The 16,635-nt window shown below is 43.3% G+C and overlaps 1 protein-coding gene across 3 annotated transcripts in view; it reads right to left on the minus strand.

Annotated features, from left to right (window-relative positions):
• LOC121578345 (protein kinase C and casein kinase substrate in neurons protein 1) overlaps positions 1 to 16,635 on the minus strand; it is a 36,121-nt gene that overhangs the window by 3,000 nt on the left and 16,486 nt on the right. For 2 of the 3 annotated variants that reach the window (XM_041892664.2, XM_041892663.2), the window contains exons 3-9: positions 15,786 to 15,942; positions 3,659 to 3,894; positions 3,315 to 3,470; positions 2,314 to 2,489; positions 2,054 to 2,174; positions 1,597 to 1,727; positions 515 to 723 (exon numbers count right to left, since the gene is read on the minus strand). In XM_041892664.2, the coding sequence (XP_041748598.1) occupies positions 515 to 723; positions 1,597 to 1,727; positions 2,054 to 2,174; positions 2,314 to 2,489; positions 3,315 to 3,470; positions 3,659 to 3,894; positions 15,786 to 15,942 (1,186 nt within the window). Of the gene's footprint in view, positions 1 to 94; positions 155 to 514; positions 724 to 1,596; positions 1,728 to 2,053; positions 2,175 to 2,313; positions 2,490 to 3,314; positions 3,471 to 3,658; positions 3,895 to 15,785; positions 15,943 to 16,635 lie in introns of all 3 variants that reach the window. The other variant, XM_041892665.2, reaches the window with a different exon arrangement.

Below are 16,635 nucleotides of genomic sequence, written 5' to 3' on the forward strand. Positions count from 1 at the left end.
AATCAACCAAACCTTGAAACTCTGTTGTTGATTTTTGGTTGAAATCTGGGTTAAATTTGAGATGTGTACATTGATGACTTTTTGCAAACTATACCTCAAACTGGTGCCAGTTCATATGCATGCCAGGGCCGTGGGTGTTGCTATTGTTTGTTGTCTTTTTGGGATGAAAAAGGTAATGAGACAAAAAAAACTCATTTTTATCTCTGGAAACCTTTTATCCTACTGTGGGTTAGTTCGATTATTTGTTTGAAATCATATATAAAATAAATAACAAAACAAATATAATTGAAAAGGTCAGTGCACAATTTAGTGTATTTCTTAGAGTACCCAATCAACATGTTCTGTTTCTAAAAGGTTCAGTTCTTAGTAGTAGTAGTAGTAACTTTATTGTCCCAAATGGGACATTTATTTGTGGCATTACATTTTTAAAAGATAGACATCGCAACATGACAATAAACACAGAATCACAACCAAACAACCAAATAGAGTTGTTAGTTCTCGTTGGGATTCTCACCTGCTTTAAAGGTGAGTTCGTCCTGTTCCTGCCCGTCATAGTCGTACAGCGCCCTCACCCGCACACCCTTCGCTGACTCCTCCTCAAAGGGGTTGGCCCCACCCCCGTTGGTGTCTGAGCCGGAGTTTGGCGCGGCCTGCTCATCGTCTGACCACTCTGCCGACTGGTCCTGGGAGGAATAGGCCTGGTTCTTATCAGAGCTGCTCACACTGTGGAGGAGATGGTTTAACATCATGGACCATCATCATCATCATCATCATCATTGTTCAGTTGCAGAACAGTTGACCACAAGTTTCCTCCAGTAACTAGGATCACTATCCATCATCATGGTCATCATGTGACCAGCACAGAGGAGAAAGGGCTGTTGCTACCTTCCAGTCGAACCAAGGTGAGTGAATTGGAGACACAAACTAGATGTTTCACGTCCATTGTCCTTTAAGAGCTGATGTCTCGTACATTCATGTTGACCCAGCACGAGAAAACATGCAACACTTCTCTGTTCTGCTATGATCATCCTGACAATACAAAAACAACTGGCTTGACATCATCTTCTGGCCACTAAACAGCCCTTGTGGAGATATTACCAAGCACAACTGTGATATTTCATATCGAGTTATTGATACTGTAGCTTGTGATAACATTGGTGCTTTGTATTTCTGAACTGTTAACTTTACATCCACATAAATCATTACTGCCATCTCATGGACATCAGATAAGGACATCCGATAAGACAAGATAAGATAAATGTTATAGCCCACAATACAAGTGGAAATGGTCTCGAGCAAACAACAGATATAACATCTCATACACAGAATTCATACATTGCCTATTGCACAATTGCCTATTGCACATATGGGCAATTCTGGCTCGGACAAGGCTTGCTTGTCCAAGACTTACTTACTTACTATTGCACAATGCCAATTACATCGTAAAAATAGATGTTTTGAAATCAATTCTGCTGTTAGTATTGATAAAAGATTAAAATGGTCTCTGTGATGACACACAGTTATTCTACATGTTAGAGGCATGTCTGTTCTACTACAGAAGGTAACCGTAGTGGTGGAGGTGTCTGTGAGACCTACCTGCCCCTGTCTCCAGCTGGTGCAGCCACATAGTCCGGTGCCGCTGTCACGTTGGTCAGCATGATACCGTCTGCCCCTTTCTTTGACTTCTCTCGTTTGCTGATCATGTGAGTGATCTCTGGGTTGTACTCCTGGAAGGAAGGAAGGAAGGAAGGAAGGAAGGAAGGAAGGAAGGAAGGAAGGAAGGAAGGAAGGAAGGAAGGAAGGAAGGAAGGAAGGAAGGAAGGAAGGAAGGAAGGAAGGAAGGAAGGAAGGAAGGAAGGAAGGAAGGAAGGAAGGAAGGAAGGAAGGAAGGAAGGACGGAAGACAGGGAGCAAGCCATAGTTACGAGTCAATGCCTAATTTTTCCTATTCAGTCAATGGGGGAAGTGAATTAAAATTAATTCATACCATGAGTTGAAAGCGAACAATTAAACACATGTATTGTGAGCCTAACTGGGAAGCAGTGGTTGTGTACCTCAAACTGGGGCCAGTTCATATGCATGCCAGGGCCGTGGTTGTTGCTGAACCACTTCAGGTCCTCCTGTGCACTGGCAGAGGTGATGGTGCGCTCCAGGTCTCTGTACACTGTGGTGTAGCTGAAGACAGATAGAGATAGATAGCAGTTACACCTCTGTTTTGACACATTCATCTTGACTCAGTGTACTATTATGGTGGTGCCCAGGTGGTGGGCCAAGGTGTGTGCGTGCGTGCATGTGTGTGTGAGTATGGCCCTACCTTTGGTTCTCGGTGAGGTTGAGGTGTCGTTTGATGTCCAACAGCACCTCCCTGAGGAAGCACAGTCTCTTATCCTCAAACTGCTGACACATGTCAAACACTGTCTCCATGTTCTCCATGTACTGAGGCGTACACTTCCTCAGCTCATCCAGAGTCTTCTCATACTTCTCTTTAGCCTGCATGGGGAAGATCACACAGTATGTTAATAACATCTAAGGGATAAACATCTACACAGGCTGTACAGTTCAGAGTTGACCCCTGCAAAATGGGTTTAATATTTGTAATGTTTTAATGTTTCAGAGACCTTTCATAACGTGTATTTTAAAGTCAAAATTCTAAACGTTACAGTGACTTTTCTTTTTCTAGTTGGTTAGATTTTTTTGCTTCTGCATAGCAAGGTCTTTAGAGGCTTGAGGTTACTGAGAAGTGGTAGTGATTGAAGTTGACCAAGGTTGAATGATAATTAGTGGTCCTCTAAGAAGTTCTAAGACAGTATTATTGAACATATGTCATGGTTTGAGTGGGTCAAGGGGTAGCAAGGCTGTGATATCATCCCAGTGGGCTCAGCAGAGTAAAGTACACTATACTAATAAATAGGTAATCACTGGGCATAGATCTTTAACTGGTCAGGATGCATGGTCAAGAAAAACTCCTGGAACTACTAATGGCAATGGGATGAGAGGCCTCCCTAACAGAAGGAGGAGGAAGAGGAGTTTTGAGCAGTGGAGGGTGGCACCTGCAGGATTAAGATCTGCAGTGTGTGACCCAGAAGAGTCTTAAAATAGCTGGAGTTGATTTGATTCACCTCTCCTCTCGCCTTGATTGCAGCTCTCAGTGTGAGAACTGATTAGCAGAAAGGACTCTGTGATAATGTGTGGTAATCAGCGTTCCGGCACAAAATGGCTGTCGTGTATCAGCCAGGTGGGTGCTACTGCTATGCATTGGTGGTGGAAGTAAGCTCTTACACCCTGATCTGGTCAGTAGGGGTCTGGGTAGCTCACCTTCTGAGAATCCTGCTTGCACCTGTCCACCTTGTCCAGGAGCTTCTTCTGCTGGTCGGCCGTGACTGAGGCATCTGCCTTGCTGTTGGCCTCTCTGATGGATGCTACCTTCTCCTCCTTACATGCCAGGTGGTACGTCTTCTTGGCAGTCTCAAGCTGAGGAGAGACGATATGGTATATTTTAGAAGGACATGAACCCTTTGGGGATATCATTTGAATGCAAACTACTTAAAGGTTACAGCAGATCGTGGTGCATGTTCTGATCCGGAACTCTACGTCAATGACAGCTCAATTTGGGAAAATGTTTCATAATTCTAAGTGCAGGTCAGGTGGTTGCCCCTCACCTCCTTGAGCTTCTTGGCCCATGGTTTCTGGGCCTTCTTGAAGCCCTCCTCTGCCTCTTTGGTTTCCTTGAAGCCTCCCATCATCTGCTTGTGGTAGGAGTCCTTCTGCCAGTTCTTCACCTTCTCAAAGTCATTGTTGACCAGGCTGTTCTTCACATCCTGATGCAGCTCACTCACCTTCTCAGCCTCTGTCATCACTGCCACCCAGGCCCTCTCCACACTGCCGTACTGGGGTCCTGAGGGAGAGGGAGAAGTGGGAGGACCATTAGCAATTTTAGAAACAGATTACTCCAGTATTACTTCATGACTAATAACAGTTTTATTCCATGACCATGACAAAACTGTCTAGAGAAAAGAAGATCCCGCACATTGCGTTTACGGGACTGACAAAACTAGAAAGAGTTTATTATAAATTATAAACTGGGCGGTTCGAACCTTGAATGCTGATTGGCTGATTGCCGTGGTACATTATATCAGATCGTATACCCCGGGTATGACACAACATTTATTTTTACTGCTCTAATTACATTGGTAACCAGTTTATAATATAAATAAGGCACCTCAGGGGTTTGTGATATATGGCCAATATACCACGGCTAAGGGCTGTGTCCAGGCACTCCGTGTTGCATCGTGCATAAGAACAGCCCTTAGCTGTGGTATATTGGCCATATACCACACCCCCGCAGACCTTATTGCTTAAAAATAGCATGCTCCCACTAAGCACGGACTGACGCTGACGTCATTTGGACATCTTTTTTTGGTCCTGACTGGACATCATTTTTGGGTCTTTTTTTGGTGCGATCCGAACCAGCCTTGATTTCTGAACCAATCATAGACATCTATGTTTGGTCCAGATTAGGTCTGGATTGGCCTTGTTTTCAACATCCACAGACGTAAGTGGCTGATGGTGTCATGTGACAGTGGGTGATGGTGCTGGTAGGTCAAAGTTTAATTAATGGAATGGGGGTGTGGTATATTGTATATCTTAAATGTATGCCTACTTTCAGACATAGATCTCTCTTTTCAATATCACTTACCCTTCCATTTCTTGACCAGTTATCTGGGACAGTGATGTTGTTTCAATGTGCCAATTCATAGGCAAGTTCTCTGCATTTGAGGCTACCAAGCCCATGAAAACTGGTCCGCGAGATTCTTGATATGTTTAGCAAGCTCAGACTCCATGGCATCAGCTAAGACCTTGTGTGCCTCTGCTACTCTATCATACATTCTTAGAAAAAAGGGTTCCAAAATGGTTATTCGGCTGTTACGAGTCAAGCCTCCCTTGAGGTTCTTGAGAGAGCAGCCAAGGAAGTGAGAGAAGGGAAGAAGTCAATTTAAGCAGCAGCAAGGGATAAATAGACTGAATGACACTGAAGAGGTACGTTGACAAAAAAAAGAAAACAAACATGTTCCTTTGAGAAAGAGAAGCTACAACAAGGTACTATCTAGAACCTAAAACGGTTATTCGGCTGTCCCCATAGGAGAACCATTTGAAGAACCCTTTTTGGTTCCAGGTAGAACACTTTTGGGTTCAATGTAGAGCCTTCTGTCTCTCAGTTCCTTGGCTGCTCTCTCAAGAACCTCAAGGGCGGCTAGACCCTGCTTGTTTTACATTTGTATACACGGGGCATGATGATGTCTGCTCTGTAACAATAAAAATGCTCTATCTTGAGTTCATATGCATGACACATTGCAAAAACTTTATGCATATGAACAAAACGGACAAAATGTAATAATCATTTGTATGGGGTATGGTGGCCATTGGCTCAACTTACCCCAAGGTTAACATTTTGACTATATTAGCCCACACAAATACACGGATGCACTTTCATGCTAGATTTAGGACCTCATATTGTAGGTTCTTAACCTAGCACAAAACAATCTTAAAACTATCTACTTTGGTTTAGATACAAGCATCATAAAATCTATAACACAATAGATTCATTTGACTTTGTAAAAATAAATGTTGGGGACCTAACTTGCTTACCACTTTTTCCATGTGGTTTCTTCCTTCACAGACTCCATGAAGTGATAACCTCTTCCTAAATATTTGGTCACATTATTAATTTTGTGTATGGTTTCCGAGAAACAAGGGGTGGCTCAATTAACCCTTTGGCTCAACTTACCCCACTTTCCCCCTACAGTAAAGAAAATTATAGTATAGTACAATACAGTAGAGCACAGCAGAGAACAGTAAAGTAAAGAAAAGTAAAGTATACTTCAGTACAGCTAAGCACAGAAGAGTATAGTACAGTATAATGTACTGTATTTTACCCTACTTTACAGTACTGTACTGTACTCTACTGAATTAAACTTTACTGTACTGTACCGTACTCTACTCTACTCTACTGAATAAAATGTACCGTACCATACTGTACTCTACTGTGCTCTTCTGTGCTCTACTGTACTGAACTGTGCCATACTGTACTGTGCTGTTCAAACTTGTGAAACATAGCGTAGACGTCTGTGTTTTGTTCAGATTTGGTCTGGTCCGGACCGACCAAATTTGTACTTGTTTGGGGGCGGAGCTCATTAATGAATAATAATAGTTATTACAGTCAGTGCATTCAATTACAGTAGATGAACAATAGCATATTACAGTCATAGCAAGAAAGATATATTTCTGTAACTGTTACTGAGAATGTTATTACAGTTGAAGTGGGCTGTTGGTTTATTCTGTAGGTTGGACTAGTAAAAGTAGATTTTAGCCTACTGTAAATGATTCGGGAAGGAGAGGATAAAGGGGCGGTAGGACTGCTGACAGCAGGGTATGAAAAGTCACAATACCACGCCTCAACACACATTTACACAGATGCTCCAAGGACCCGGTGATAGGACACGTCTCAGCAGCCTTCACTATCCCATACAGTTCACCCAGAAAAAAAGTTGAACAAATAACCTCTGAACTCATTCGCCAGTATCCATGTGTGTGTGTGTGTATGTGTGTTTGTGTTGTGTTGGTATGCGTGTTTGTGTTATGTGTGTGTGTGTGCATATGTAGTGTATGTGAATGTGTGTGGGTTTTGTGTGAGTGTGTTTTATTAGTCGTATGTACGGGATACACATGGCATACACGTCCAATGAAATGCTTACTTGCAGGTTACTTCTCGACAAAGCAACAACAATAAGAAATAAGAAAAGATAAGATAAGAATACGAACATAAAGTAAATGTAAATGGCTCAGTAGAATAAAATAAACGTTTTAACATAATTATAATACAGGAAGGCACAATTTATATTCTGATATTTACACGTGTTTTGGGGAAGGGGGGATTGGGGGGCAAGTGTCTACATTTTGCAGTATTTAGCAATCATGGCAAGAGTCTGGTAGCAGCAGTTGTGATGTGTGTGTAGCATGAATGTGTGTGTGTGTGTGTGTATGTGTGTCTGTGTGGGTGTGTGCTAAAGTGTGGAGAATCAGAGCAGGTGGTCAGTCCAGTTCAAGTGTTCAGCAGTCTGATGGCTTGTAGATAGAAACTGTCTCTGAGTGTTGGTATCAGACCTAATGCTCAGATACCATTTCCCCGACGGTAAGGAATTGTACAGCTTGTGGCCGGGGTGTGTGGGGTTCCTTGATGATGCTGCGGGCCTTCCTCAGGCACCGTTTCGAGTAGATGTCCTGAATGGGTGGGAACATGGTCCCAGTGATGTTCTGGGCCATCTTGACCACCCACTGGAGGGCCTTGCGGTCATGGATGGAGCAATTCCTGTACCAGGCCGTGATGCAACCTACCAGGATGCTCTCGATGGTGAAGCTGTAGTATTTGGAGAGGACACGGGGTGGCATGGCCAATTTCTTCAGCAGCCTTAGGAGGTAGAGACGCTGTTGCGCCCTCATCACAAGAGTGGTGGTGTTGTTGGTCCATGTCAAGTCCTCGGTGATGTGCCGAGGAACTTATTAAAACTGCTGACTCTCTACTGAAATCCCATTGATGTGGATCTGGGCATGTTACATCCTCTGCTTCCTGAAGTCAACAATGAACTCCTTTGTTTTTTTGGCGTTGAGGGAGAGATTGTTGTCCTGGCACACATTGCCAGTTCACTTACCTCCTCCCTATTGGCTGACTCGTCGTTGTTGGTTATCTGGCCTACAACCGTGGTGTCGTCAGCAAACTTGATGATGGAGTTGGTGTCATGCAAAGCCACGCAGTCATGGGTGAACAGGGAGTACAGCAGAGGGCTGAGGACACACCCCTGGAGACCCCTGTGTTTAGAGTCAGTGCCGTTCAAGAAGTCCAGGTTCCAGGTTCCAGTTGCAGAGGGTGGTGTCCAGACCCAGGGCTCTGAGCTTGGTGTCGAGCTTGGAGGAAACAATGATATTTTGGAGAACATTTTTAAAGTCACCCATGACAATAAAGACTGCTTCCAGGTGAGAGGATTCTTGCCGACTAATGATCTTGTACAGCCTTGGTGTTTGCTTGTGGCGGTATGTACACAGCTGTGATAATAACACACGTTAACTGCATTTTAGCATCTGAAACTCCAGGTCGGGTGAACAGGAGCTCGAGATGTTTTCAACTTCGGTACACCAGGAATTGTTGATGAGGAAACATACCCCTCCCCCCTACTCTTACCTGAAGCTGCCGTTTGATCCATACGTAAAATGGAAACACCGTCTGGTTGAAAAGCAGAGTCAAGTGTATCGTCTATAAGCCATGTCCCTGTAAAAACACAGCATTCCCTGATGTCCCTCTGCGATTGAAGCCTTGCTCTGAGTTCACAACTTTTATTTTCCAGCGATTGGACATTGGCCATCAGGATACTAGGAAGAGGAGGCCGTGTAGCATGTCTTTTCCGGCGAGCTTTGAGTCCCCCTTTTCTTCCTCTTCTTCGTCGCCGGCATTGCTTTCGGTCATCTTTGTCAGTAGCAACAAGTAAGCCCGCTGTGCGGGGAACAAAGGAGCGAATGTAGTATTCCAGATCTGGCTGAGAGATAAGTGTGTAGCTTCCCATTCATGATCCAGAAGTGTTTGTCGATCATAGGAAATTTTTGAACGAACATTCTGAGAAAACAAAGTCATAATTCCACGCAAAATAGCCATATAAAAGTCGAGCAGTAGTGTGTGAGTGAGTGTCTATATAGTGTCTATATACACTCACTGGCCAGTTTATTAGGTATACCTATCTAGTACTGGGTCGGACCTCCCTTTGCCTCCAGAACAGCCTGAATTCTTTGGGGAATTGATTCTACAAGGTGTCGGAAACGTTCAAACGTTTTGTATCAATTTGTATCAAGGGACATCATGTGTGCCAGGAAAACAATCCCCACACCTTTATCCACTGCCACCAGCCTGTACCGTTGACATCAGGCAGGATGGAGCCATGGACTCATGCTGCTTACGCCAAATCCTGAATCAGCCATCAGCCTGACGCAACAGGAACCAGGATTTGTCGGACCAGGCTATGTTTTTCTACTCCTCAATTGTCCAGTGTTGGTGATCAAGTACCCACTGGAGCCGCTTCTTCTTGTTTTTTAGCTGATAGGAGTGGAACCCTGTGTGGTCGTCTGCTGCAATAGCCCATCCGTGACAAGGGCCGACGAGTTGTGTGTTCCGAGATGCCGTTCTGCACACCACTATTGTACTGCGCTGTTATTTGCCTGTTTGTGGCCCACCTGTTAGATTGCACGATTCTTGCCATTCTTCTTCTTTCATCAACGAGCTGTTTTCGCCCACAGGACTGCCGCTGATTGGATGTTTTTTGTTTGTCGCACCATTCTCTGTAAACCCTAGAGACTGTCATGCGGGAAAAGCCCAGGAGGCTGGCCGTTTCTGAGATACTGGAAGTGGCGCGCCTGGTTTTACCCATTCTAAGGTTCAATCGAATCCGTAACTAAATGCCTGGACGCCTGCCTGCTTTATATTGCAAGCCGCGGCCACTTGACTCACTGTGAATGGGGTGGTATACCTATTAAACTGGCCACTGAGTGTATAGTCTTGTGAGTGTGCATAGCAGTGGCGGTCAGTGCCGTTTATGATGAGGGAGGACGATTTTCTTTTTTAATGAGCATGGCTTTATTTCTATTACAGCATGTTGGATGACTGTCATTCATATTCCATTCACCCACTTCAATGTAACATCGATAGGTTTAGGCTACTACATGATACTCTAATTTTCCCTATACCCATCATGAGGTTGCTACAACCTAGCCTATGAATGAAAGTTTACAACGTAGGTGCACACAGGTCGAGAGAGAAATTTGAGATGACACACAGTGACACATTCAATACTGACTTGCACACTCTTGCCTGCATCTAGCTTATCTAGGGTGTAATCATTAGTCCAACAGTTGCAAACAAGAGTTTCTATTAGACAAATTGAGGTATTTTTTATCCCTGTTTCATTTGCTTCCGTTAAAGAAACGTTTTTCAACAGTTCACTTTTATACGTAGCAGCCACGTTGTATTCATTCTGGCCTCTATGCACTTTCCTCCTCTCACCTTTTCCCTTCTTTTGTGGACTTCAATGAACAACACATCAGCTGTATGTGACCAGGCGAAAAAAACCTTTCCAATCCATGTCATAACCGCTACACACAGCCTACATCGTTGTCCACATATTAGCTAAAGTAACGTCCTAGTCAACATAGCTAATAGAACTAATGCGTTAGTAAACCCGCTACAATCATGCAGTAGCGTTACAGTGTATGAAATTCACTGAGGAGGATGGTCCTCCCCTTCCTCCCATGAGGAGCCTCCACTGGTGCATAGAGTCAGTGCAAATAGTCTGGGTAACCATTTAATTAATTATTTTGTCTTATGGCTATTTAGCAGTCTTATAGCTTAGGGGTAGAAGCTGTCTCGGAGCTGTTGGTCCGAGAGCCGATGCTCTGCTACTGTTTGCCGGACGGGAGCAGAGTGAACAGTCTATGGCTTGGGTGGCTGGAGTTGGGCCTTCCTCTGACACCGCCTGATATAGAGGTCCTGGATGGCAGGGAGCTCGGCCCCAGTGATGTACTGGGCTGTCCGCACCACCCTCTGTAGCGCTTTGCAGTCAACTGAGGTGCATTTGCCATACCAAGCGGTGATGCAGCCAGTCAAGATGCTCTCGATGGTGCAGCTGTAGATATTTGTGAGGATCCGAGGGCCCATACCAAATATTTTCAGCCTCCTGAGGGGGAAGAGCTGCTGTCGTACCCTCTTGACGACTCTGTGGGTGTGTGTGGACCACGTTCATTTAAGTCCTTAGTGATGTGGGATGCCAAGGAACTTGTAGCTCTCTACCCACTCCACTACAGGCCCATCGATGTGGATGGGGGCATGCTCTCGCACACCCGCAGCAGGCCACCCGCAGTAGACCAGACCTGGTTTCAATCAGCAATAACCACAAAGGACTTTCAAGACGATCAGAAACCATCATCACCCATCTGCGAATAGGCCACAACGGCCTCAACCACTGTCTCCATAAGATAGGAAAACACAAAACAGGTTCATGTCCCAACTGTCCTGCAGCAGAAACTACAGACCACGTCCTCTTTCACTGTCAAACCTACGAACATCAAAGGCAAATGCTCAGAAGAACGATCACATCCCTGTGAATAGGTTTCACCCTCCCCAACTTCCTAAAAACCTGTCCAGAATAGGGCTGTTACGGTGACAGTATTACAGCCAAACCTGGCGGTCACAAGTCATGAAGGCAGTCAAATTCCACTAATTAGGCTTCTCCGAGCTATGATGCTGCTGATGGTCATTAGTAGCCTACCAAACTTGCTAGCTGCCTGGTACTCAGCACTCTATTGTCCCTCTAATCACTCTGACATCAATGCAAATGTATTTGAAAAATATAACACTTCATGAGAGCCCATGAGCTCATGTTGCGCAACATTTCTATAGGCTGTGCAATTGTGTGAGAAAACAGTGTGGTGATGGCCAATATTAAAGAGAGGAGGATCTCATCAGCTTTCTATAGGCTATTCTCAACTTTCCTAATATTAAGCACATTGCTTCTCTTTACAACAGGAGTATAGCCTACCTGGCTGGCATGAAAATCACCCACGGGAAAAGCGTCCTCCATTCGCTATTTAAGTGCATAGATGACATGTATTTTTTCCCGCTGCCCCTGTTTCGCAACAGGTGCATGATAATGGTCCATTCTAAATCAAAACAAATTTCACACATATATTATTTAGTATATGTAAAGACAAGATTAAATCAAGAATAGTCTGATGGGTGACAATATTAGCCTATCACTTGTGAATTATATATTATCACTTGTGAATGATGCCCAGCATAAGGCAAGAAACAATGCCTTTTTTTCCTAATCATAATCACCCACCTCATGTAGCCTTGCCCGTAGGCCTATATGTTTTGATAAGGTTTGTATCACAAATAAAGTGGCCAAATAACTTCTTAAAATTCAGCACATTAATCCAATTTACAAGGGGTGTAGAGCCTAACTGGCATACAAAAGCAGCGCATGAGTTTGAAGTTTGGGGAGACAATTTTCACCATAAAAACGCACCTTTATATTAAAGCATGCATAATCGCATTTGCGGTTAATGGAACATTTGCGCTTATAATGTGAAGAAATAGCCTAATAGTTTATCAACATTTTAAGCTAAATGTTCTGATCTGTTGCGTCAGCCTCATGGTGTAAAAAAAGTTTTTTTGATGCTAGTGGTTGTATTAATTTGGGATCTTTCGCATCCCCAACTGTCCCAGACTATGTTTGGAATATATTTTTTTCTCGCACAGAATAGAATAGGTCAACTCTTGTAATATGGGGGATAGTAGATTGACATAGGCTAGTGCTTTTGTTGTTCATTAGGCCTACTCATCTTGTTGGCTGACGAAAAGTAAATGTGGACAGTTCTTCCAATATCTTCAATATGCACCTCTGGAATTTGGATAAGTACGCGCGCAGTTGCGTCCCCGATGTGTCTGTCTTCACTTGTAGCCTGTGAGAAAGATCCGATCACGTGATGGAGAGCCATGTGAGTGAGAGTTGCTTCGGAGCACGCAGCACTCAGGGAGAAGGGCACAACGGCCACAAAAGGCCACAAAAGGCATGGATTTTCTAACGGAATTATCAAGTGCTTGTCAAATTGTAAATGAGAGACTGATGAAGTGTGTACAGCCTGCTCAAAAAACAAAGTAGAGCTCATGCTTTTAATGCAACTTTTTTCAAATCATCATTAGAGTCGAATCATGCAGCCTTACAATGTATTAGAAATCAAAACATATAGCCCAATGTTTGTAGAACAACTAAAGTTACATTAATAACTCTAAATTAAGCATATAGGAGTACCTATTTCTTTGTTAACCGCTCAACACAGAATAGCCACATGTGCACACTCCCTCAAATCGTTTGGAGAAAATATCCTTTCTATTTTATTCAGCTTTGTTCAATTGTGTTCTTCATATTATAAAAAAATATAAAATAATGCCACGGAATTCTAACAAAATCTTGTCTGCTAAATGAACTAGTGTAGCCCACAGCCATATGGCATAACCAGATGAGGACCTAACATAACGACAACTCAGAGTATGCTATTCTGTTCTTCTGAAATAGACTACATTTGCCTCATAAATATGCTTCTTTAGACCTGTCTAAAATAACTAATGGATTTATTGTGAAGGTGTTTATTGTGAAGGTGGATTTATTAGACTTTTAAAAAATGTAGATGTTCCAAAGGTCTGCATCAGTGGCTTGTAGGCTATGTGTGGAAGCCAGGAGATGCTAAATGTGTTTGTCAATTAACGGTAAATTACCGTGAGACCGGCAGTTATTTGCTTGACAATCACCGGCTGACGAAATTTCGGGACCGTCACAGACCTAGTCCAGAACAAACTTTTATTCACTCAGCAATAATTTCCTTCCTCCATTCATGTAGATTACAGTGCAGAGTGTAGAACACCTCCATAGTCTCCACCATACTCCAGCCCAGTAGGTGGCGGTAATGCATCTAATATTGGTATGCACTGCCATAAAACCCCAACGAAGAAGAAAAGTAGGTTGGACTACTTTGAACATCATTGCTGCCAGTTTTAAAGCTTTTGAAAAAGCTAACATAAGTGCTTGTGACAGAAGGGAGCAATAATAAATATTATATGTTGCAATCTTCGGTTGGCTCCTCTTTCCAAGATTAAATGGATTAGAAAAGTATTATTATAATTTTTATAATGCTTACTTCAAAAATACGTATTTCCAATGTCTGTAAATGACATCTGTTCAACTTTCATTCAGAACCGAAAATGTACAGTGGGGAAAAAAAGTATTCAGTCAGCCACCAATTGTGCAAGTTCTCCCACTTAAAAAGTTGAGAGAGGCCTGTAATTTTCATCATAGGTACACGTCAACTATGACAGACAAAATGAGAAAAATAAATCCAGAAAATAACATTTTAGGATTTTTTATGAATTTATTTGCAAATTATGGTGGAAAATAAGTATTTGGTCAATAACAAAAGTTTCTCAATACTTTGTTATATACCCTTTGTTGGCAATGACACAGGTCAAACGTTTTCTGTAAGTCTTCACAAGGTTTTCACACACTGTTGCTGGTATTTTGGCCCATTCCTCCATGCAGATCTCCTCTAGAGCAGTGATGTTTTGGGGCTGTCGCTGGGCAACACGGACTTTCAACTCCCTCCAAAGATTTTCTATGGGGTTGAGATCTGGAGACTGGCTAGGCCACTCCAGGACCTTGAAATGCTTCTTACGAAGCCACTCCTTCGTTGCCCGGGCGGTGTGGTTGGGATCATTGTCATGCTGAAAGACCCAGCCACGTTTCATCTTCAATGCCCTTGCTGATGGAAGGAGGTGTTCACTCAAAATCTCACGATACATGGCCCCATTCATTCTTTCCTTTACACGGATCAGTCGTCCTGGTCCCTTTTCAGAAAAACAGCCCCAAAGCATGATGTTTCCACCCCCATGCTTCACAGTAGGTATGGTTGTTCTTTGGATGCAACTCAGCATTCTTTGTCCTCCAAACACGACGAGTTGAGTTTTTACCAAAAAGTTATATTTTGGTTTCATCTGACCATATGACATTCTCCCAATCCTCTTCTTGATCATCCACATGCACTATAGCAAACTTCAGACGGGCCTGGACATGTACTGGCTTAAGCAGGGGGACACGTCTGGCACTGCAGGATTTGAGTCCCTGGCGGCGCAGTGTGTTACTGATGGTAGGCTTTGTTACTTTGGTCCCAGCTCTCTGCAGGTCATTCACTAGGTCCCCCCGTGTGGTTCTGGGATTTTTGCTCACCGTTCTTGTGATCATTTTGACCCCACAGGGTGAGATCTTGCGTGGAGCCCCAGATCGAGGGAGATTATCAGTGGTCTTGTATGTCTTCCATTTCCTAATAATTGCTCCCACAGTTGATTTCTTCAAACCAAGCTGCTTACCTATTGCAGATTCAGTCTTCCCAGCCTGGTGCAGGTCTATGTTTCTGGTGTCCTTTGACAGCTCTTTGGTCTTGGCCATAGTGGAGTTTGGAGTGTGACTGTTTGAGGTTGTGGACAGGTGTCTTTTATGCTGATAACAAGTTCAAACAGGTACCATTAATACAGGTAACAAGTGGAGGACAGAGGAGCCTCTTAAAGAAGAAGTTACAGGTCTGTGAGAGCCAGGAATCTTGCTTGTTTGTAGGTGACCAAATACTTATTTTACACCATAATTTGCAAATAAATTCATAAAAAATCCTACAATGTGATTTTCTGGACTTTTTTTTCTCATTTTGTCCGTCATAGTTGACGTGTACCTATGATGAAAATTACACGCCTCTCTCATCTTTTTAAGTGGGAGAACTTGAACAATTGGTGGCTGACTAAATACTTTTTTTCCCCACTGTACCTGATTTCAACTTCCGGAAAATACATATTTTGCGCATTCGGAAAATACATAGTTTCAATGTCCGAAAAATATGTATTTTTTACTTTCATTCAGAACTGAAAATGAACCTGATGTCAACGTCCGGAAAATACATATTTTCAAGGTCTGGAAAAGACGTCTTTTCACCTTTTATTCCGAACCTAAAATGAACATAACTTCAACGTCTGGGAAATACATATTTTAGACATCTTTTCAACGTAATTTTGCATACTGGGCACCTACAGGTGGCAATAACTCTTCCAAAGCACTGTGAGCTGCTGAGTTTACGTCTCCCCTCCTCCCCTCGTACCTTTATCCACCAGCTGTCTCCATCTCTTGGACCAGTCGGTCAGCTGCTGGCTGTAGGCCTTCTCGATTTTGGCACGCTCTTGTATACAGTTCATCAGGTCATTGCAGAGCCGGTGGCCATCATCAATCCGCTTCACAGCATGCTTGTAGTTCCCCACCTTTCATAGGCACCAGAATGAGAGGCATTTCAATTACCTTCAACACATTCCACCTTAAAAGACGATTTATGGTCATTCCGGTATCTACATTGGCCATACAGCATTTACAGTGATAAGGACTCTGCAGAAGTCAGGGCATTCATACTTCTTGCGCTTCGCGGAGTAGAGCTGTTTTGAAGGAAGTTGTCAAGGAAGTGAGTTTGTGTTTACACAGGACGTACCGCCCCCAGCTACCGTCAACCAATCATGTCAATGCGGAGCTATACGGAGCTATACGGAGTTCTCCGCATTTTTACCAAATTTGTTAGGCGCATTGGGATGCGGTACGGAGCTTGATTTGGCCTCTGCAAGCCTCCGGAGGCTCTGCAATTGTGGCACACCCTCCTTACAGAGCGCATTGCCGAATCAAGCATAAATCAGCTTTAGAAATGTAGCGTGTCACCTTAAAGCGAGAATCCTTATCCCAGTGGGCATACGACATGTTAAAGACGTATTTTTCTGGTTGGAATCTGGTCGGGACGTCCTATAACCAGATCACAACCAGATTAAGACGTCTTTTACATGATGTCTTTTTACATCATGAAAAATACGTCTGATTTGAGTTGATATCTGGTTTTTGGTTTAAATCTGATTGAACTACTGACCAGTTATCTAAATGCTACTAAATTAGTAGACACCAATCTATATAAACAT

Source organism: Coregonus clupeaformis, chromosome 12 (genome assembly GCF_020615455.1).
Source record: "Coregonus clupeaformis isolate EN_2021a chromosome 12, ASM2061545v1, whole genome shotgun sequence".
NCBI classification, from domain to species: Eukaryota; Metazoa; Chordata; class Actinopteri; order Salmoniformes; family Salmonidae; genus Coregonus; species Coregonus clupeaformis.